This window comes from Ursus americanus, chromosome 29, assembly GCF_024610735.1.
Source record: "Ursus americanus isolate L20-20 chromosome 29, mUrsAme1.1.p, whole genome shotgun sequence".
Classification (NCBI taxonomy): Eukaryota; Metazoa; Chordata; class Mammalia; order Carnivora; family Ursidae; genus Ursus; species Ursus americanus.
In genome coordinates this window covers 27,438,450-27,461,480 of record NC_142155.1, presented here as the reverse complement: position 1 = coordinate 27,461,480, position 23,031 = coordinate 27,438,450, and the positions used below count along the sequence as shown (strand labels likewise).

The 23,031-nt window shown below is 38.6% G+C and overlaps 1 protein-coding gene across 7 annotated transcripts in view; it reads right to left on the bottom strand.

Moving 5' to 3' along the window:
- Positions 1 to 572: 572 nt before the first annotated feature.
- The window catches only part of MMUT (methylmalonyl-CoA mutase), a 50,095-nt gene continuing 27,636 nt past the window's right edge, over positions 573 to 23,031 (bottom strand). For 4 of the 7 annotated variants that reach the window (XM_087857037.1, XM_045802014.2, XM_045802006.2 and 1 more), the window contains 3 exons: positions 22,309 to 22,476; positions 14,872 to 20,137; positions 573 to 2,518 (listed from right to left, as the gene is read on the bottom strand). In XM_087857037.1, the coding sequence (XP_087713163.1) occupies positions 20,009 to 20,137; positions 22,309 to 22,476 (297 nt within the window). In that variant the 3' untranslated portion in view covers positions 573 to 2,518; positions 14,872 to 20,008. Of the gene's footprint in view, positions 2,519 to 10,306; positions 20,138 to 22,308; positions 22,477 to 23,031 lie in introns of those variants that run through there. The other 3 variants (XM_087857040.1, XM_087857038.1, XM_045801999.2) reach the window with 3 other exon arrangements.

Genomic DNA, 23,031 nt, shown 5'->3' with positions numbered 1-23,031 from the left:
GATTCCCAGCAAAGCTCTATGTAGTTACTATACTACATAGGGTACTGTGCTGGGTACTGTGCTAGATACTTGACATAGATGACCTTGTTATATTTGTGCTCATAGCAACCATATTGATGTAAATACTCCTCTAAATTTGCACGTGAGGCTTAGTCAATCATAACCCCATGGCTCACAGGAACCAGAGGGAAGCTCCATACTTCAAAGACCACACTCTTAACCACTGCACATACTGCCTCCCAAGGTCGCAGTAGGATGGTCACCCTGCCTTCAGTGACTCCCACTCCCATTTTTGTATACCTCTCTGACTCTAGGTACCCAACAACACCTGATGCCCACTAAGCCATCCAGTTATGCCTCCTTTTTTATCCAGAAATAAAAATGAGAGCAAGGAAACTAGATAAAAGAGAAAGGAGAAAGAAAGAGAGCTAAGATTTATTGAGGAGATGCTATACACCAAGACACGTAGTAGGCACTTTACCACATTCATTAATTAAGCCCTCATAATATCCTCATAAGAACATAATTTCCATTTCTAGGCTCATGGTTATTCACTGTCGTGAAGGGAGAAGTTCTTTTTTTTTTTTTTAATCACTTTCCAGAATATTCCATGTATACTGTTCGGTCCATCAGTACTTGCTTCCCTAGGTTTGCTCATCTCCTACTACATCTTGCCCTAATCTCTCCCACTTCTATACCATACTCAGAGAATGTGTCAAGGGAGTTTTTGTTCCTCTATTTTTGGTTTTTTGGTCCCTCTGCTCTTCTCCTGGTCTTTGTCCAGCTAACTCCTCCTCAATATTGGCTCTTCACTTACATGTCACTTCTACAGAGGCCTTTCCCAACATCCCAGGCTAACTGAGGCCACCTTATTACCCCTCTGTAGAGCAGTTTGTTTTCTTTATCTGGAGCTAACACACAAAATGTAGCTATCTATGCATTGATGAACTTATATATTTAATCACTGTCCCCCATCTGGACTGCAAACTCCATGAAGAAAGGCAATATGCCTGTTTTTTTCCGTATGTGCCTAGCACAGTGCCGAGCACATAGTGTGGCTCAATAAATGTTTATTGAATAAAGCTTTTAAATTAATAAATGGATATAAGACTAAGGGAAATTTTTCTCCTTTCTGAAATCTACCTTCATTTTGTTCAAGGTATACATCACTGTGTGCCTGATATTAAAGTGATTGATGCACATGTGTTATTTTCTTAACCAGACTTTAAGCTCTAAAAAGGAAAAGCTCTAGGATTTGTCTGTGTATCCTCCATTCACATACACACAATACCAAGAAAATACTATGTGGTAGGTGCCAAATAATGGTGTCCTAAATAAATGAAGGGAAAAAAATGTTTCAGACTAAGTGGAGAAAAGCTGACTATGGTTTCACGTGTTTCTTTTCCCAAGAATATTTTAACTTTAAAAGAGCACTGCTGAAGAGCTATGCCTGAAACCCACAAAAATGGCTCTTAATGATGGTATTAGGGTCATTAACAATGTGCTAATGGGGTTTTACAGAGTTCAGAGACCATTTTTTCACTTTTTTCAAATCCCAAACCATGGACAGGCTCCTCCTATTGGCCTGAACATGAACTTGGCTCTGTTTGCAAAAACTGAAAATGACCATAACAGGGTTTTTCACAATCTCCCACTTCACTATTCTTCACTTCAGAATGTGATGATGCCGATACATCCCACCATCTGTCCCCAGAGGGTAAGTGTCCCGATCATCATCTCTCATCTGTCACTAGCAACTTCCTGGTAGAGTCATGACCCTGTCCCCTGTTCCATCCTGATGATGAAATTCTCATCTGATGTCCCTCCAGCAAGATTCAGAAGCATTTCCTATATCAAATAAACATGTATCTGATCATTTTAAATTAATTTCCAAGAAAAAATGCAGGATTTAATTTAAAATGTAAGAGCATGTTTAGCTTGCATTCCTCTATAATCAGAGAATGAGCTCATTCGCTCTGAGTAGCACACTGGGAGACAGGCTAGTTGGTAAGTAACATCAGCCTGTCGTCAAGAGACGCATGTGTTCAATTATCAGTGATGCCTTGCCCTCAGTAGAGCGTAAACTGCAGGTTAACCGATCTCTCCTCAGAGATCTGGTAGTTCTGTGACCAAAACTCAAAAGTGAGTTCTGCTCAGCACAGTATGCAATGTCATGCTCTCTCCTTCGGGCTGTGCGAAGGCAGTCCTGTGTTAAATCAGGGACTGTAGATAATCAATTCATAAGCATGCACTGAGCACCTTGATTGGTGATTTCTCACCGTGCTAGAGGGGCCCAGGTTTGGCACTTACCTCTCTCTGACTCCTCTTCCAAATCCTGTGGCGGGGCTGCTGAAGGTCTCACACCTGCTTCGCCAGTACACTCGGCTATGTGTGCTGAATAGAAGGAGGTGTACGGAGGAAGAATTATACAGAAGCAGGGAACTGAGTGGAGATAAAAGGGGACCTCTGACTTTCTTGAGATAGGTTCTTACCATCTTCACCCAGCAGCAGGCAATAGCTTTAAGAAGAAAAGTAGAGAGAGAGGCTCTTCAGTACTTGAAGTACATTTATTCCACCAAAATCACCCCCCAGGTGACCATTGGCATCTGTAATGTAGGTAGTAAACCTCTCCCCGTACCCACACCGTTAGCCCCAAGGCACTGAAGAGGCTGCACATCAAAGTGAAAGTGCAAAACAATTCACCTTCTCAAACCAAAACCCTGCCCCTTTCATGGTATTTTATACTGTATGCTTATAAATATAAATATTAATTTGTAACACAAAATAATAACTTCCAACATATGAATGTTTATAGGGAACGTTATAATGAACATTTGTCATTTTTGGATGGCTAGTATGGAAAAAATTTTTCCTATTCGAGGGGAATCTCAAAGTAGAGATGGAATTCTAGATCTTGCTCCCTAAAAAAAAAAAAAAAAAAAAAACAGCAAAAAAACCCTTGCGTTTCCCAGCTCTCTGGCAGCTGTGGCCTGATGACATTCCAAATGAGAATTTGAGCCTCTGAACCTTGAAAGAGTAATACAATATATTTCAGAGAAAATTGGGACCTCAATAAAATCCTAGCAAATAGAATCCACGATACATAATAGGAATCGTACACCACAACCAAATAGTTTGATACATGAAAATCAATCAATGTAATACACCAAAATCAATAAAGGACCAAAGCCACATGATCAACTCAACAGATGGAGGAAGAAAAAACAAAACAAAACAAACAAAAACAAACTTAACTTCTCACAAAATCCAGCACCTTTTTATGATTAACAACAACAACAACAAACACTCAACGAACTAGGAATAGTAGGCAACTTTCTCAAGCTGACAAATGGCATCTATGGAAAAACTAAGCTATTATCATACTTAATGGTGAAAGACTTAATGCTTTCCCCCTAAGAACAGGAAGAAGATGAATATGTCCACTCTTGCCACTTCTATTGTATTGGGGGTTCAAGCCAGGATAGCTAGGAAAGAAAAGGGGGGGGAACCAGATTAGAAAGGAACAAATAAAACAATCTCCATTTCCAAATAACATGATCTTGCATATAGAAACTCCTAAGAAATCAACTAAAAATACAGATGAACTAATAAGTGCATTCAGCAACTTTGCAAAGTACAAACAAGATCAATACACAAAAACCAAGTGAGTTTCCATATACTAGCAATAAACAATCTGAAAATTAAATTAAGGAAACAATTCATTTAAGAGACATCATAAAAATGAAATACTTCAGAGCACATTTAACAGAAGAAGTACAAAACATACACTCTAAAAACTACAGAAATATTGTTAAAAGCAAGTAAAGAAAGAATTAGTGTTTACTCAGAGCAGCTGAGGTGAAGTTGAGAGTCAAGTAAGAGTCGAGTGTCTAAGGATGAGGATGTAGGTGACAATAGGGACTGATGTCCTGGAGACCAGGGTCCAGCGGCAATGGAGTGAGGCATTGCTCCTACTTGCAGAATAAAATGTTGGTTGTGACATGGCTCCAAATTTTGTCACATTTTCTGAGTCTATTTCATCAGCCCTCCCCCTAAAGTCAGAGATTTATGTACTGTCCTTTCAATAAATTCCATTTAGTTAGAGCAGGTTTCTTTCTGTGTGTGTGTGAGAGACCAGGAACCCTGACTGGTGTGAGTATAATTGCTGCTTGGTTTTTGTCCTCTTCTAATGATTTTGCCTAGGAAAGGGAAAGTCCTTGTAATTCTTAGAATATACTTTTTACCACTTTCGAAGTGCCATTGCTTTCCCAAGGTTTAGTTCATTTCTATAATAACCTTATAATCTTACAACTTAATAGTAATAACCATATAAACTATATCTATCATTAATCCTGTTTTTACATGTGAGAAAACTAGGTAAAATAGGTTATATGATTGTCTAAGAGGGGGTGGAGTATGGATGGAAATACAAATCTGCTAAGCATAGATCCCAGGCAGTTTCTACTATACTAGGTTTCTTCCCCCATCTTGTGTCCTCAAAGCACAGAAAGCATGTTACTTTGACTCTCCGTAAGGAGGACACTATTGAGGTCAGACAGAGCCCACACTAAATGATAGAAAAGCTCGATGATGGAGTAGTTACATGAATTACTTATATCCTGTTAATAGAATAGGGAGCAGTTGTTAACAGTCATGTTTTCCAAAAGTATTTAATGGCATGACAAAGTAATGTGATATTAATTGGAAATTTTAGAATAAACACTGTCAGAAACACATCTAATTGTGTTATGTACAAGCAAGTACGTGTTTCTGTGCATGTTTGTCTTGTATGTGTGCGTATATGTGTGCCAGAAGACATACATTAATACTATGTAAAGGGCTAGCCGTTAATAACAGAAAGATAAGAAAGGAAAAGAGTATAAATGTCAAGGAGAAATAGAGGTAGCAGGAAAATAGTCGATTATAAAGAAAACAAATTTAACTAGTCTTGGACCATGAAGGAAAAGACTGGGCCCACAGCAGTCCTACCATGCTGTACTTACAAAAAAATTATCTCACGTTCAAATCCGTGAGAGAAAACTACACCTTTCTTGCCTGCGTCAAAGATTCCTACCACTCCTGAACTGCTTGTGGCTGTCGCCGCCTTCCCAAACAGCCGAGTCCTCCCATGTCTTCCTGAACGCTGACCTCTCCTGGCCACTTCTGCTACTGCAACTGCAATTCTTCCAACCTTCGCACACTTCCTATCAAGGCAGCAGTCAACCTGTTCTCTTCATTGTCACAGGTGAGCTGAAATGACCAGGGGTGCCTGAGAGGCCACCACAACTGGGGACTCACTGCCAATAATCCCAAATCCCTTGGATGTCAGTCTTCCCATATCCAAATCCAAGTTCACCACGGTGGGAGTTCTCTCAAGTTCTCTCAAGAGTTCTGTCATCACCCAGCCCTGGCACTGAAGACTGCTCTGTGGTGGGCGCCTTTAAACTCTTCAATGAGTCTTTTCTCACTCTCATCTATGTTCCCTGGTTTCACACCTTTCTGCTTACACCTGTGTCCTCCGTCCGCCTAACTGAATAGGAAGACTCAATTCAATAATTGTGAGTCTCTACGTTAGATAATAAAACAACTGAATCTGGCAGCAATTATGAGAGAAGGAAGCCTGGGTTCTTGGGGCACTGAAATTCCATCAATCACTTCAGGGAAATTTCAGCAGAAGGGGCTCTGTCCTAATATCTGAAAAGAGGCTCCAGAGGTCTCCAGATGTGGTTAAAAACAGAACCTTCGCTTTGGTCAGTTCTTATGCACCATCACTCCACTACCAAGCAATTTCACGGGTCATAAAACTGTTGTAGCCACTAACGGCTCTTTTGCCAGACCAGTAAAATCACTTGATAAGGGCATTTGTCAGTCATTCAAGCAATATTTCCTCTTCATGCTGAGAGTAAATTGCCGGCTAGGATAGAATTAGAAATCAAAGCTTTAACAATGAAGGTTATCCAACTGGTAAAATGCATTTGATGCCATTTATATTATGGTTGTAGCCTGATAAACAATTTTAGATGGATTATTTTAGGTGACACGGGATTTCAATAATAGCCTTGGATTTTTCTAAGGCCAGTGTCCTTAGAAAGCATATACACAACTTTGAGTGTTTCTGAGCATATTTGTGGTCAGTCTTTCTTCAGTTAAATTATTATATAGCTCGTGAAATTATGTAAGTTTGATACGTTGGCCCCAGGAATGAACAAGAGGGAAAGAGAGAAGTAGAGAAGAACGAGGCAATTACCACAATGAAGCAAGAGTGGGGGCTCTTTGAGCAAAAGGCCCTGAAGCTTCACATTGCTAGTCTGCAAAGCCGCAATTGGTAACATTGTTCTTGATCACAGTTTTCATTTTCAGTGAATCTTTGTATCTTGCCTACAGCACATCTGCTTTCAATTTAGGTCTCCTTCATTTCAGGCCTTGGGCTTGCGGAGTCCTGCTAATAACGTGGTCAGATAATCTGAACAATCTGTCTTTGTTTTCCTGGGGTGCAATTTCTTTGTCTTTGCAAGGAGTCTAAGAACTTCAGTTCATTAAGCAGCTTATTTCACAAAAACATGCAATGCAGATAAATATAATCAGACAGGGAGCATTTAAGAACCTGAACTTGGTCTTGTCAGTATGAAGGCTTCAACAGAAGTATATATTAGCTAGAATGTACTGGGAGTAAGGAACAGAATATGCAGCTAAAACTGGTTTAGCTGATAAGTGTAAGAATTATCTACCCCCTGCAGAAGTCTTGGAGGTAAGACAGCGTAGGACTCAGATCTGTGTAGTTGCTCAACGATAGAATCGTTCACCTGACCACTTTCCACTCTGCCACACTTAGATTCCTGGCTCTCATTTTTTGTCTTTTCTCCTTGCTATGGCAAGAGAGCCATCATAGCTTCCAGAAACCACAGCAAGGCAAAGCAGAAAATGGGATTTTATTTTCATGCTTTTTTAATTTATTTTTTTTAAATCAGGGAGCTAAATATTTCCCAGAAATCACAGAGCTGATTTCCATTCAGATCTCATTGGCTGGAATTGTGTCCACTGCCCAAGTCCTAGCTGTCAGAGATGCAGCAGAGAGAGAGAATATTTAGGCATTTTCAGTCTCTATAGCAGTATGAGGATTCTGCTGGCAAGGAAACACAAAGGAGCTTGTAGGGTGTAGAAAGCTGCTGGATGAGCAGTCAGTGCAATCCACCATACAGCCGTATAAGATAATTTTACTCTCAAAGAGCTTACGATTGACTGCTACTAATAACATCATTTTTATGCTGATTGACCATTCACTAAGCACTTTCAAATAAATTACCTCACTTATCTTCACATTACCTAGCCAAGTAAATTAAATTACTCTTTCCATATTTTTAATGAAGAAAGTGAATTCTCAGTATGGAAAAAGACTAGTCATATAACACAAATTAAGCCTCCTTCAACTTTGTAAATGTGGTAGTATGCAAACTTAGAAATCATGGCCATCAATTCCAACTGGAATGGAGACGTCAAAACTAGAGACTGAGCCAGGGAAACCAGGCGCTACAGAGTCAGATCACTGCCAAAGATTAGCTCATGGTCTGGGAGAAAAGGAAATTAGCAAACAAGAAAAATTAGCACCTAATAAATCAGTAAATTCTAAGACAGGGCCCACCAATGCAAGATCAGCCAAGATGTTTCATTCCACAGTATTTACTGGGCATCTCCTCTCTGTGCAAATTTTAGACTATGGAGAAAATCAATGTGAATTAAACTTAGTCCCTACACTGTAAGAGCGGAGTCTGATACAATACCAATTAGTAAATGCTCCAATAGCATATTCCGGCTCAATATTCCCGCTCAGTATTCCATGAGTACATGAGGAATGATGGAAGAATATAGGCATGTTTTAGAGAGGAAGCAACATCTTTGTGTAACATTGAAGAAACGACAGAGATCAGGAGAACATGTATTGTAGGTAAAGGCAACACTTACTAGCACAGACATGGTAACAGGAACTAGAGCATGTGAAAGAATAGGAAAAGGAGCCTAAGAGAACAGGTAGAGAGGTTGGGGAATGGCATCTGGTGTGTGCCACCATAAGCATCAGTTTATGTTCTTGAAATTAAGTGACCCAGACATACAGTCAAGTCCTCCGGCTTAGGAAGGCAGTTCCATGGAACAGAGTATACAAAAGAGACAGCCAAACAGGAGTGGGGCATTTAACTATACCTAACTCTGAGGTCCCGGGGATGCTGAGGAGTTGGACTTCCCTGGACTGCAGTCAATGCTGCCCTCCAGGATTCTGTCAATCCACTTAGATAGTGAGTCTCTCCCCTTGCATTTAGTCTCTGAATAATGCCTCTGACTTTAGAGTTTGGATCTCCCTTATGAAATAAAATCTCCAGCACGAGCTCAAAATATCATGAGTAAATCATCTTGATGTTTTGGGAAGTTCTGGACCCAATATCAGGAATGCTATACTCCCTTGTTTTTGTCAGTCTTGTTGTTTTACCGATTCTTTCCGTAAGGCAGAGAATAAAAGTTGCAGAACTCCAAAAGACAAATACTGGACCAAAGCGTGTTTCCGAAGCAATTCCTTTTTGCTCCCAACTCAAGAATAATCATGTTTGTCTTGTACTGGTTTTCTGGTTTTTCAGGCCTCCGTAAGTGAAATATCTTGTACTTCCAAGGTCTGGGTAGTAAAGACCCTACCTATCTCAGGAAAGGTGGGCACAGATAAAGCCATCTGAAAGAAAGCTCCCAGGAGATGACCTGACCACAGCTCACCTGAGGCAAGACCATCTCACCACCACCACCCCCCATGACCAAGATGAACAACCACGCTGGCATACTATTACAGCTTTTCCTTTCAAATTTAAAGCACTGAGAGGAAGCTTCTATTATTTAGTAGAAGAATGAATATTAATGCTGAAAAGCATTGAACCAACAATTCCAATCCCGGAACTCAATTTCAAATAAACATTAAAATCGGTGCTCCTATTGAAACAATCCAAAAGCTCATCCATTGAAGAGCTGTTCCGTAACTGTAGTTCTGAAATGCCATGGACAATGAACAAGAATGGGGTAGAGCCACATACCCTGACAGAAGATATAGTACATTTTTTAAAAAGCAATTCATAAAACCATAATATAGAATTGTCCCACTTATAAAATATAAAAACATATATAAGTGATACACATACAATATTTTATAGTGAGCGCATCTAGAGACTGGAATGAAGTAGAATTTTCACATTTTCTCTATGCACTTCCCTATTGTTTCTATCATCATCTGTCTCCTGTGTGACTTGAGAAAGGTTCTGTGTCTGTATGTAAGTGGAGGCATAGCAAGACTGACCCAGAAGGGCCACATCTGGGAGTCTGGCTTGTCTGAACTCAGATGGGAGAGCCTGAACTGGAAGATAAGGGAGAAGATGAAAAGGGAACAAGGGAGAATTTCCTAGGATGAAGAGAAGAATGAGTTCCTGCCCCATTGCCAAGCAAAGACCAGCAACAATTTGTCCTGTGCTGCATTGCCAGCTGAGGGTCTCAGATGGCTGAGGGGCTAATCATTATTTCACCCCAACTGGGATGTGAAACTTTCAGGAAGTTACTTTACCTTTCTAAGTGTCAGTTTTCTCATCCTTTAGGAAAAGGGAAATGATCAACTATGAGTAAATGTCACATACCTTGGTAAAGTTGAATTCAAGGGAGCTGTGCTTATTCATTTCAGCTCTGTTCCCCCATGTGATGTGGTACCAATCCACAGCTCCCTGAGTAAACAAGCAGACTTTCTTTTCTTCTAAGGATACTCAGAGTATCGCGAGCCTTCTTCACTGTGTTTTAGTCAATTCCTTATATCGCCTGGACTATACTCCTGTTGGGGGGGGGGGTCATTGAGAAGGCATGACCACCAGTTGATCCATAAAATGGGCCTGGGCAATCAGAGGCTCCTTCCCCACTCTCTTGTCCTTGGAATGTACATTTCACCCACTATTCCCATACTAGGAATCACTTCAAGGACAACGCCTTGAGAAAGTCATGTGTTACTGACACCATCTGGACTGTGTATGTGACAGAATCCCATTAAGGATTCTGTATAAACTTAAGATTTTGATGGCAGATAGTAGGAATCTACTAGTCTTGCTCAGGATAAGATAAGCCTGGGATACCCCACGATACCCCCAGAAACTCCCAAAGTTGCTAACAAACACCCACCTTCCCCTAATTCCTGATGGACAAGAAGAGTCAATTCCATTTTGGCAATCAAATCAGTGACAAATGCTTTTTTTTTTTTTGCCTCTAAATAAACAATAATTTTTAGTTTTGGATGAGAGGCTTTTGGTACAAGGGTCATCTAGACCAGGGAACAAGAGAACACAGTAGGTGAGGGAGGGCAGTCTCTATATACTTGGGAAAAATGAGAGGCAAATCTCTATTGAATCAATACAGCAAAAATAGCCAAGAGGGCAGAGTCTCTGGCTCCTGCTGAAATAGCCTGGCTGAGTCCTGAATGGTTCTGCAGGGAGGACAAGGAGGATGGGAGGGACACGGAGAACAAAGCAACAGTCTGCGGAAATGGAGCAAACTTTGGTGTTGCCACTAGTTTCAATGCTTGACTCCACCGCTCGACTGGAAAGCCATTTAAGCACCCACCACATCCTTCTTGGAGTGATTGTGATCATCCAATGTCAAGTGGCCAGCAGGACCAGCGCCGTTTGTTCTACCTCGGCTCCAGCTCTTCCTCCCGGGGTCCTCCACGTCTGTTCTTTCTGGTTGAGGGCTTCATCTTCTTTATTCAGCTGTCTTCTCCCTCCACGCCAGATGTTCATTGTTAATGAGAGTTTATTCTCTTACCACAGAACTATTTTTTCAGATCATTTGATGTGAACACCAACCAATCAGCATAGATATGGGAAACTATGCCATATTCTCAATCCCCGAAGAGTATGAGTTGAGAAAGCCACATCCCATGGTCTCATGTAGGTCCCTTCTGACTGAATGAGCCGCGCAGAAGAGTCCTTGGCCTCCATTTCATTAGGTACGTTGTTCTTGATGATCTTTAATTCCTCCTATTTATCAACACTGTCAGGACTTAATTTCTATCCAAAAATTTACCTAAAATATATGTATTAAGCCCTAACTCTTCTTTATCTTTCCAGTTTTTTTTTCCTTAAATCTGTACCACTAGGAAACTCTGAATGAATTTGCTCTAAGCAGACCCTTATAAAAGTCATACAACTAGAAATGTAGAAAGGCACTGGGAAATGGCAGAGAAGTTCATGGAAAGTACAGAAAGATTTTCTATAAGCTAATGTAAAGGGAACTAGGAATTTCCCTTACCCGTACTCAAGGTATTCTTAACAAAATTAACTTGACCTGCTGTTACAAAGGAACTTCTAGTTTTAAACAGTTGGGATGTGCTTAGTTGAATAAAGTCTCAAAAAATTTTTTTTCCAATTTAAAATTCTTATGAGATACATCCCATTCAATGGAACTCTCATAAGAGAGGTCAAAAGCAGAAATAATTTTTAAAAAACCACACACACAAGTGAACAAAAAGGCATGCACTGACATTGTCTGTTGGGTGAGGTCATGGAGAGGACGTGACTGCCAATTGACTTGAGAGCTGGACCTGGGCAATCTGAGGCTCCTCACCCCTCCCCTGTCCTTGAAATGGACATTTGCCTGCCTTTCCCATGGCCAGAGCCATTTCAAGGACATAGCCTTGAAATTAAGATCTTGTTGAGATCATCTGGACTAAATTCATGACTGAACCCAGTTAAGACCTCTACATAATGTTTTAAGATTCTGGCAGGCAGGTGTGGAGATCCACTCATCTTGCAGCCACAAGCCTCATAAGTAAGTTCCCTTGCTTATTAAAACTACCACCTAGCAATCTGCCGTGGTCTGCCTCTTCTTCAGTCTCTCCCTGCCCTCCAACTAGAGGGGCCAATTTCATATTGCATCCGGGAAGTTCCTGAGATTGCAAACCAACACTACCTGACCTTCAAGTAAATAGAGCAAATCCAGATTTGTGGTCATATGAACTATGCCACGCACATGGCATTTCAAAATATATTTCAGGGACCAGTCCTCCATTGTGTCATTTAGTGTCTCATGCAACAGTGATAGCTTATTGCATATGAAGGTGAAAACTGTTGCTGCAATGTGCACAGTTGATGGAGAATAGAAGCAGCTTCCTCCGTAGCTAATAAAAGGCCATCTGGAGATAGCCTTCAACACTGATGTTACATTTCATTTTTTTAATGCACTAGAGATTGCATGGAAAATTAGGTTTTGTGAAAGCCAGCAAAGTGGCATGTCTGTTGCCTTTCCTTGGGACTTTGTCATTTATATTTATGATATTGTTTCTAAACTGACAAGGTGACTCAAATCAAATCCATTTACAGAACTTACTTTGAATGTGCTGCTGTAGATTTCTATACATCACAAATCCGCACCTTGGAAACAGACTAAATATCACACCTTACGTACTAGTGTCCTCTGATATCTGTAGTAGTTAAAGTAAAATAAAAAATCTGATTTTTTTTTGGTTCCAGTCTTAACTGAGGGAAAAATTTGTCCACTGTCTTATTGGATAACCCACACATTTGTTTTCTCTCTCTCTAAGGGAAATAATACTAACATTCCTCATTGTTTACGCTGTCTGAGACACACATTCATATAGAAAAAACACTCAAGAAGAGTATTAAGTATTAAGAAAACTGAGACTCATTAGGACAAGTAGATAACTTTCCCAGAATCCAACAGGTAGAAGCAGCTGAACTAGAACCTAGGTCAGTCTAATGCCCACGTCCATGCTTGTTCCACACCTCCATACAATTCACTGAGGTTGAGCTGGGCTACTGCCTCCTGGCAACACAAACATAAAAGCCTGCAGAGGAAGCTTGATTGAGGACAGAAAGCAAAAAAGGAAAATGTATATTCATATTGGAATCAGCTTAGAAACAGAAAACACTATACCCATCAATACCCACAATTAGGTTAGTTTCACAACACCTGCATTTCTTCACCACCATGTAGTGGACCTTCAGCAGACACAAGAAGTGAAAATTTTTTCTTTTAGCCCTGTGCATGCACACACACATGGACACACACACAAATACACACATATGCATGTTAAAAATACTCAAATTATTTAATGAAAATAACGAACTTGAGGAGGAAATGTATCCAGTGTAGCCATATAGGGAATGGGTAAGCACTCCTTAGCACACGATTTTCTTTCCACTCTTGGTTCCCTATGGAGTGTGGAGTACCTACTAACATTCTCTTCAGAAAGTGTTCTATCATCCATGTGTTGGACTCTCCTGGTTCTTCAGCTAAATTTGGCCTCAATAAAGCCACATTTTCATTGGGAATAAAGGTGGGGTAGTAGCGTAGATGAGAGCATAAGCTGTGCACAGGTGACTAACAATATACCTTGGCTGCCAATTTCCCATTGTGCAGGAAAATCCAATGCAAGAATATGCCTCAATCTGCCCTTTTTCTCTGCCCCTCCCCATTCTCTTACTCACACAAATACCCTTCTTTCTCCTTTAGCTCCTTTATAATCTCTTCCAGATCAAAATTCACATATGTAAAAAGATCTGATATGCATTGTCCATACGACTCCCAGAGTTATCTGCAGTTTACTCTCAGTCCTAAGTGGAATTAAAGATGCAGTCTACTGTTCCAGGAATTTCTAGCACAAGCATGCAGGAAAGTGTATTTTGGGGCAACATCTCTGGAATCATAGTCGTTATTTCTTCTCTTGCTCTACAAATTTATTGTCCACATGGATAGCAACTTTGAACACAGAAATTTTGAATGGGTAAATGCCATCTTTTATCAAGTAAATCATGGTAATCCAAATTAGCCACATCCTCAGGAAAAATATTCTCACTGAAAAATTTTTACTCCAGTGAAGAATGATTCATGCTCACAGATTCGCTAAAGAACCTTCAGCTGAGTTCTTAGCAAATGTAAGTCTAGAATTATCTCAAATATCTTCTATAATAAGCATTTTGGAGGGCAAAAAGGATACTTGGAATCCACACACACACACACACACATAATTATTTTCTATTCCTGGTTCTTTACCTCGTAACCAAAATACCAAAATAAATATTCTAGTCAAAAAGCCTGGGGTGTGGGGGGAAGAACTGTCTTTCTGTTTGGGCAAGCCAAACTAAGAGTGATTAATTCCTTTCACCTGAAAAGGCAGGGAACACAGCTGGTGTTCTTTTTTTGGCCCTATTGCAGACACCATCTCTCTGAACGATTTTATTTAAATGGTGCCGCCAACATACTTACAGAATACAGCATATATCTGAAAGTTTTGCTTTCTCCCCCAAGCTATGGAATGATTTGCCAGTGAGGCCGGATTCCTTTGTGACACGTATTTACTACAGTGACCCTGGTTTTGAGTGTGAAGTTTACAAAATGGACTGAAACTATTGTGGGCTAAGCTGCATTTTTACTGAGAAATCATTAAGGATTCCAAAGCAAGAAATATCTCCCTAATCAGAGCTGCCTTGGCCAATCCTAGGCAAAAAGGGAAATGCAAAATGTTTCCTCGCCTCCTATCTCATTGGCATTTGAAAAAGCTATTATCTATCACAAAGACCTTAGTTATAAAAAAGGATGTGTGAGAAAAAAATTCCTATAGCTCAGATAAAAATACATATATATATAAAATTGTGTGGCTGCTTCAATACTATACAAATTTATCCTCTACTGAAATCAGTGAGCTACCTGGAGGAAATCAATGTTTTAAAAAGATTTCATGGTAAGATGTGAATAAATGATAAAATCCATATCCTATTTTCAACCTTATCATGAATTCATGCTTCAGCCGCACTGTCCCCATTTCCCTGAATGAGCTCTGTTCCCACCTACCTGTTACATACTCACACTTCTGCCCACTTAACGTCTCTCATTGTTTTAGGCTCCGGGGTGTTGTCTCCTCTTTGAAGCTTTCATTTCCCCCACTGGAGAAAGTTGGCAACTCCTTTTGTGTCCTCACAGCACTACGTGGAGACCTCCTTTACAACACACAGTCACAATCTCCTTAGGAGCTCATCTGCTGCGCACTGGCTACCAGCCCCTTGAGAATAAGAAGCATGTCAAATGCATGTATTATTTTTATTTCCAAAGGCTAAAAGTGACGCTAGCATAAAATGTAACAATAATAATTACTATAGAAAACATTTATTGGTCTTTGCAGCATAGTTGAAAGCAGGTTTCATGCATTATCTCATTTAATCCTTAAAACAAACATTTGATGTGGGCTCTATCATCATCCGTCTTCTAAAACGGAAAATCGCAGCAAAATCCTTGCAGGACTACGACCGCGTGAGACTACAAAGTAAATGGCTCCCCCTGGAGTTCGGCAGTGCGCGCAAGCTGTGCACAATTAGCAATGGCCTCTCAATGTTTTTAGAATCAAATTTAAACGTTTGATTTTAGTTTATTGTTATTATATATTATATAATAATATATTATTATTAATAATAATATATCATTATATATTATTATATTATATAATTAATATATATTAATTAATTTTTTACTAGATGAATTTGTAAGTTTAAAAAATATTTTTAGAAGCCTTGGGTGCCTTAAACCGAAGAACATGTTAGAGGCAAAGGGGGTCATCTGCCTAGTGTCCTTTTAAACTTACTGTCTAGATAACCATTTGTTCTGAGAGAAAATTGTCACTAAATTGCTCTGATGACCATATATGGTCTAATACAATGACAAAACTAAAGGAGATGATAGGACAGACTTTTGAAGTCAAGTAAAAACAATGCAGAAAACCTGAGAATGTCATCACTGTTACTCTATTCTTCTACCGCCCCAACCCCCACCAAGCAAGTTCTAGGCTAAGCTTTTCATTCACAGAAAGAATTAAACAGCAAAAATGTCTTTTTGCTATAGACATATGTAATGCTTACTGACCATGTGCAGCTCTGCTAAGACATAATGAAACCTAGTATGTTTTTATTTTCCAAAGCAATATTAGAATTTAACAAATGGTAACCAACCAATGAAAGTACATATTACATAAACTCATGACATTTATCTTAATTCTATTTTGACCATGATCTCAGAACCAAAAGGGTATTAAAAGAACAATCCTGAAAGAAGTTATTAAATTCTGCATTGCTCTTTTTTAAGGGGTTTCAGGGAAATTTGTGTTTTGTGTTGTATGTAAATACTCTTAATATCATGCCCTGATCTCATGTTAAGTGGTAAGACGAGGTCAGTATAACAAGAGGTTTGAATGCAGAGGGAGGAAATAGGCCATGAAGAATTCGTAACTTAAAATGAGTTAATGTGAATTAGAGACGAATTTACTAAATAGAATTCAATAATAATCTCATATTCAAGGTCATATTCTAGCTTCACCGCTAATGAAATCATTTTAGCACAAATACAGCACAGTTCATGAACAATTACCAACATGTAGTTGTATTGACCACAAATCACAATCACAAAGGATGACATTAGGTGCATCTAAGCAAATTATTAAAGAGATGTGCTTTTCCTGACAGTGTTTACAGAGCCTATGGGTCTCTAAAATGGGCATCATTTCAAATATTTTTTCAAGGAAATAGAGTAATCCTGAATTTAGGGAGACACCTACAGGTACAGCAGAAAAAAACAAAAGGAAGATCAGAGAAACGAAACGATAGCATTATGTTTTTTCAGGAAAACCAAAATGATTTTTCTTTGAAAATATTTTTGAATGCTGAGAGAATTTTTCATAACGTTAGGCACAAGTTTTTGTCTAACGACCTAAAGGATGGTTTATAATTCTTCAGAAATGGAGTCAGGATTTGCCTATTGGTAGGAATAACATTAGTTGTTACCATCATCAGCATCATTTTTACTGTGTTTACCAGATAGCAATAAGCCTATTCACATATTCATCAGTTTGATGTTTTTTTCCCTCATTTAAAATAAAAATATACCTGGTAAAACAAACATCTTCTACATTAGCAGTGTCTTAACATAAATGGTTTTATTAGCTCCTTTTTTTTTTTTTTTTTTTTTTGTAAAGGAAAAGTTTTTGAGTAGTATGAAGTGGATAGGAGTTTAAAGATGCTAGTGGAGTGTGGCGGGGACCCATGGCATAACCTTGTCTGTAGGTAGATAGATCTAGAGCTGTTTAACAAACCCCTCAGCTGTCCCCTCCGTTTTATGAATCCCCACACCCTGAAATGGACATCAGAGGAAGAAATCATCCTGTTGCTTTAACTCTTCTACTTTCAAGCAGGTCTTGTTCAGAAAGGGTGCCTCTTCAAAGCTCTCCTCCACTTCCTATACTATGATAATATTTATATAACACTGACATTTCCATTAAGTTGCAGGGAGAGGATTTTGATGTCTTCATAGTACCCTTAAAGACATCATTCTAGTGTGCTTCCAAAGCCAGAAAAACTCTAGTATTGACAGAAGGATCACTGGAAAACAAATCCCATAATTTTACCTTTTCCAGATTTGACATTATGCCAATATATCCAGTCTCAAAACCACTGCACATCAAAAACGGCTCACGAAAGAACAGCCGAAATAGGTGAAGGGATATAGCAGATTCCACACAGTGAATACCAAGGATCAAGAGCCTTTTTTTTTTTTAAAATAAAAAGACAGATTCTGTCAATTCAATCTCCCAGAATAAGATCTTATCCTCTCTATGTTTGACATGTCTGAGCAGCACCTGAGCAGATAAGTTTAGATACTGAGAATTTCTCAAATACATAATTCTTTTTTTTTTTTTTTTGTTAAAGATTTTATTTGACAGAGAGAGAGACAGCCAGCCAGCGAGACAGGGCACAGGCAGGGGTAGTGGGAGAGGAAGACGCAGGCTCCCATCGGAGGAGCCTGATGTGGGGCTCGATCCCAGGACTCTGGGATCATGCCCTGAGCCGAAGGCAGATGCTTAACGACTGAGCCACCCAGGTGCCCCCTCAAATACATAATTCTAAGCCTTCTCTCATCGCCAGTCTTGCTCCATTAAAAGGCATCTTCCACACAGCAGTTGTGCTGAACACAAATCTTATCGGATTACTTCCATAGTGAAAACCCTTTTATGATTCTGTCTTTATCTTCAGGATGAAGTCCAAATCCCTTGTCTCTGCACATAACCTGGCTCCTGCCTACCTTCCCAGTTTCTGTAAACCATTCACTTATTTTTCAACAACAGTAATAATATAATAACAGTATTAACAGCATTTATAAAATACCACATCAGGACTATCCTAAATACTTTTATTGTGGTAAAATACGTGTAACATAAAATTTACCTTATTCACCATTTTTAAGTGTGCAGTTCTGCAGCTCTAAATTCATTCATACTGCTAGCAGTACAACCATCACCACCATCCATCTCTGGAACTTTTCATCTTCCCCAACTGAAACTTTGTAATCATTCAATTCTTTAATTTCCCATTCCCTTTCCCCAGGCCATGGCCACCACCATTCTACTTTCTGTCTATATGAATTTGACTATGCTAGGAATCTTACATAAATGAAATATATTTGTCCTTTTGTGACCGGCTGATTTCACTTAGCCTATTGTCTTCAAGTTTTACCTATGTTGTTGCATGTGTCAGAATTTCCTTCTTTTTTTAAGGCTGAATAGTATTCTAAGTATATACCACATTTTATTTATCCATTCATCTATCAAAGGACACTTGGGTTGCTTCTACATCTTGGCAATTGTGAATAAAGCTGCTATGAACATGGGTGCACAAATATCTATGTGAGACCCCACTTTCAGTTCTTTTGGATATACACCTAGGAGTGGAATTACTGGGCCATTTGGTAACTGTTCAATTTTTTTGAGGAATCATACCATTTTTCCCAATGGCAGCAGCATTGTATGTTCCCCCCAGCAAGGTACAGGACTCTGTGATAATTTTAAGTAATAGGTACCTAGAATAGGTAATCAACTTGACTGGCCACGGGTTGCCCTGATTACGTATTATTTCTGGGTGTGTCTGTTAGGGTGCTTCCGGAGGAGATTAGCATCTGAATCAGTGGATTTAGTAAAGTAGATAGCCCACTCCAGTGTCTGTGAGCATCATCCAATCTGTGGAGGGTCTGAATGGAACAAAAGGCAGAGGAAAGAGGAATTCCTTTTATTTCCTGACTCACTAATTGATCTGGGACATATCATATCATCTTTTCCCGGCCCTTAGGCTGTGATTTACACTACCGGCTGTCTTGATTCTCAGATCTTCAGACTTGGACTGAGTTATACCACTAGCTTTTCCAGGTATCATAGCCCTTCTACACTCCAGCTTACATCATCATTCTGGAGAAAGCCGTATTAACAACCTAAGCACTTTCATTTTAGGGAATATTCATAAACATCCACTCTCCTGGGTCTTGAGCCAAGCCCAGCAGTAAGAAGGTCACATGTTCATGCCTAGGAAGAAAGTAAAGTCAGATTTGAAAAAACATTCTGCCATTTCCTCCTTGTTCCAACCTTTAGGTCTGATTTAATATTCTTACTGAAGTGACTCCAGTAGAACTTGGTTGAAGATCACAACCATAATATACTTTTCTACATAAATACTCTTCCTTATTTTTTGCAAGATAGGTGTAATTATTTTGTTCATATATGGATTTTGTTTTCTGGTGTTCAAGTCACATAATGCTAAATTGAAGAATTGGGACTAGACAGACCTTTTTTTAAGGTAAAGTTTAATTTTTAAAGTAGAAATAGTTTTTAAGAAATACTTCAAATAAATATCATGACTTTTTAAAATAATACCTTTGTCTAGAGTTTCTGATGAAGTATTAAACATGGAAAGTTTTTAAGGGTATATACTTTTTTTAATTCTTAAAGTGAAACTGTACATATATAATTAGAGCATCACAAAATTCTTATAAGTCAGGTATTTTAATGTAAAGCTTTCAGGAAAACACATATCAAGTACTGAATTAAACTGAAGACATGGTTTTACTCTCTGATTGTCATCGAAAGACTATTTTAGAAAAAAGCTAACACAAAAACAGAATGTTACATAGATTGCTGCTTCTTTTCCAAGCACTTCTCAATATCATCAAGCACTTGAACGGCAGCCTTTGGAATTCGAGTCCCAGGACCAAATACATTGGAAACTCCGACTTCAAACAGAAATTCATAATCCTGTTGAAAGAATTTGTTTAATTAATAGAAGAGACAATATTTCTAATTTCAAAGAAATGAAAGTAGGACAATGAATGCTGTCCTTTATTCTTTGTCCCTGATGCCCCCAGTTTTCTCAACCAGAAAAAATTTCGCATTTGGAGCCGAAAAATTCTTCCTTCCCTGGCACTGCTAATAATAACCACTAGCACCCATTTTCCAAATACCCAGTGTGTGATAGGTGGTAAGAAGCAGTATAACCCACCGATCAAAAACTTTTAAGCCCAAAACCATATAATTTTCTCTCGCCTAAATTTTCACTACTTGTCATTGTTTATGTTAAATTTACTATCACATTATAGGTTTGAGTTTACAAGGCTATTTATGTCCTCTAAGATATTTTGTCTGCAGTCAGTAAATGGTGGTACTTTTGGGGTATTTTGTTTTGTTAATTTTTCTATTTGAATATAATTGACACACAGTATTAACATGGTTTCAGGTGTACAACACAGTGATTCATGTTTATACGTTATGCTATGTGTACACATTGATGTTGACTGCTATAAATATATTATAAAGGACACTATATTAACACACATGTGCCATTACAGAAAATAATCTTTAGTCTTTAAACTCACAGGGAGAAAAGTATGGAAAACATCTACAGATGTTCTGAGTAATTCAAATATCCAGAGGGTTAATACAAATTCTGTGACATATATTTCTTGAAAATGTCAGCTCACTTAGGTAACAGGTCTGTGTTTTTTCTCAACTCATAGTGCAATTCCAATATTTTGTGCAGCCTAATTATTTTGGTTCTTAAATTTTAATATCACATCTAAGAGCTTAGATACTATAGACTCTAAAACTGCAATACAGATAAAAGTTTCCATAGATAGACAATAAAGAATAAACGTCCTTTATATTCCCATATAGTGAACTATATTTGTGAAAATAACAGGCAAGTATGTTAACAAAAGCAGTTTTGTGTTGACTATATCACCTTAAGTACTGCGTTGTTAGAAAGAATAAATAATATATAGTTTGCTTGCTAGCCCCACATTATATTCAACCTCACGATTTCATGCATGTATTTTCTGATTTCATAAGTAGTATATAAGTCACTATTTTATATTCTGAGTGATATGGAGGAAAAAACACTGTAGACCTAGACATAAGATCACACTTCACTGAGAGATTCCTGCTCTAGTGGAAGGGTCTTTGTAGCTTCTATCAATTATTTACTTGGAGCAATATCATATACACTTCCTCTATTTTTTCCATTCTCAATAAAAAGGAAAACTTGATATAATTAAAAACTGGATTGGAAGTAGACCAAATTTATATCCTAACTAATTATTTTTACTGACAGGTAAGGTAATATATGGAAGGTATCCCCCTCCCCATTAATAAATGAACTGACATCACTGATTGTTACCTAGCGTTCATTTCTCCTTTTCTTAGATGAACCACATTTTTGTTCAAGAATCCACCTGTTCCCCAATCAGGGGAAATTCAAATTATTGAATTTTCAGGACAGGCTGATTCCATTTATTTCTGAATTAGGATATTTTTGACTCTAAGAAAACTACACCCCAATCAAATTAGCTTTAATGGAAAAGACGTTTTACAAGACCATGTAACTGATACAGCTCTGAGTCAGAACAACAGTCGCGGTGGAAACATGGAAGAAATGAACAAGGTAGCTGCTCTCAAACAACCGAAGCAAGTGCTGCCGACGGGTTAACCGAAGGACCCACTTCATCACCACGACAAAGAGTGCTCCCTGTCCGTGCCTAGGCGTTGACACATATGCACTGTGTTTACCATTTCTCTCTATTATACCTGTGGATTTTATTACTTTTACCCTGTTTCTTTTCCGTCATTCTTTACTGAACATGAAGAAAGTAGATCTCTATCTAGGTTACTAGTTTGCAAAGAGGTAATTCCCTCATAGAAGCTTTGTAAATTGTTAAGTCATACACAATGAATTATAATATAGCTTGAATAGAAAACAACATCGCCTACTTTTTTAGTAAAATTTACTTAGGAAAATCACCAGGAAATAATTTAGATCAATATCTACAGCAAATATATCTTTAATAAATGTATACACTAAAGGGGAACTACATATAAACTAATATTACTCAGGATTCCCATCACAGTACTAGGAAAATATAGATGAACAATACCTGCGGTGGTATCACCCCTCCACACATGACAAGAATATCTGGCCGTCCCAGGGAGTTGAGCTCTTTGATGAGCTCAGGAACTAGGGTTTTATGACCAGCAGCAAGTGTGCTCACACCCACAGCGTGCACATCTGCATCCACGGCCTGCTGGGCCACTTCACGGGGAGTCTAAACAATCACGGGGAAGAAACAAATCATCATTTATTCCAAAGAGTATTTTAAAACTATTATCTACATAATTGGCATTCCATGGTTTTCCTCATTAAAAATCTTGAAGTGAATATAACTTCATATTTCATCATTCTCAAATCATAAATACCAACTCAACCAATTGATAAAATAAACACCAGTGTTGTCTTTACTTCTAGCCCTAGAATTTATAACTAGATTTAAGTCACACCAAAATATAGTTCCCAAAAAAACCTTTTAGGATAAGGAATATAGGCAAAATATATTATCTCTTCACATCACAATTTTTGAAAAACAAATCTGTTGTCTTATCAACATTTATTGAGTGGTTGAGCAGTATAAGACAACATGGTATAGTATCTATGTGACTCTTAGGTTTTAAAATGGAATGGGAAGCAAGATGGCACACTAGGAAGCCCAGGACCTTGGTCTCCTATGAAGACACTGAACTGACAGCCATATGAATCAAAATAACATGAGAACTCTAGAAAACAGTTAAGGGGCTACAACACCCTGGCAAATACATAAACAAGA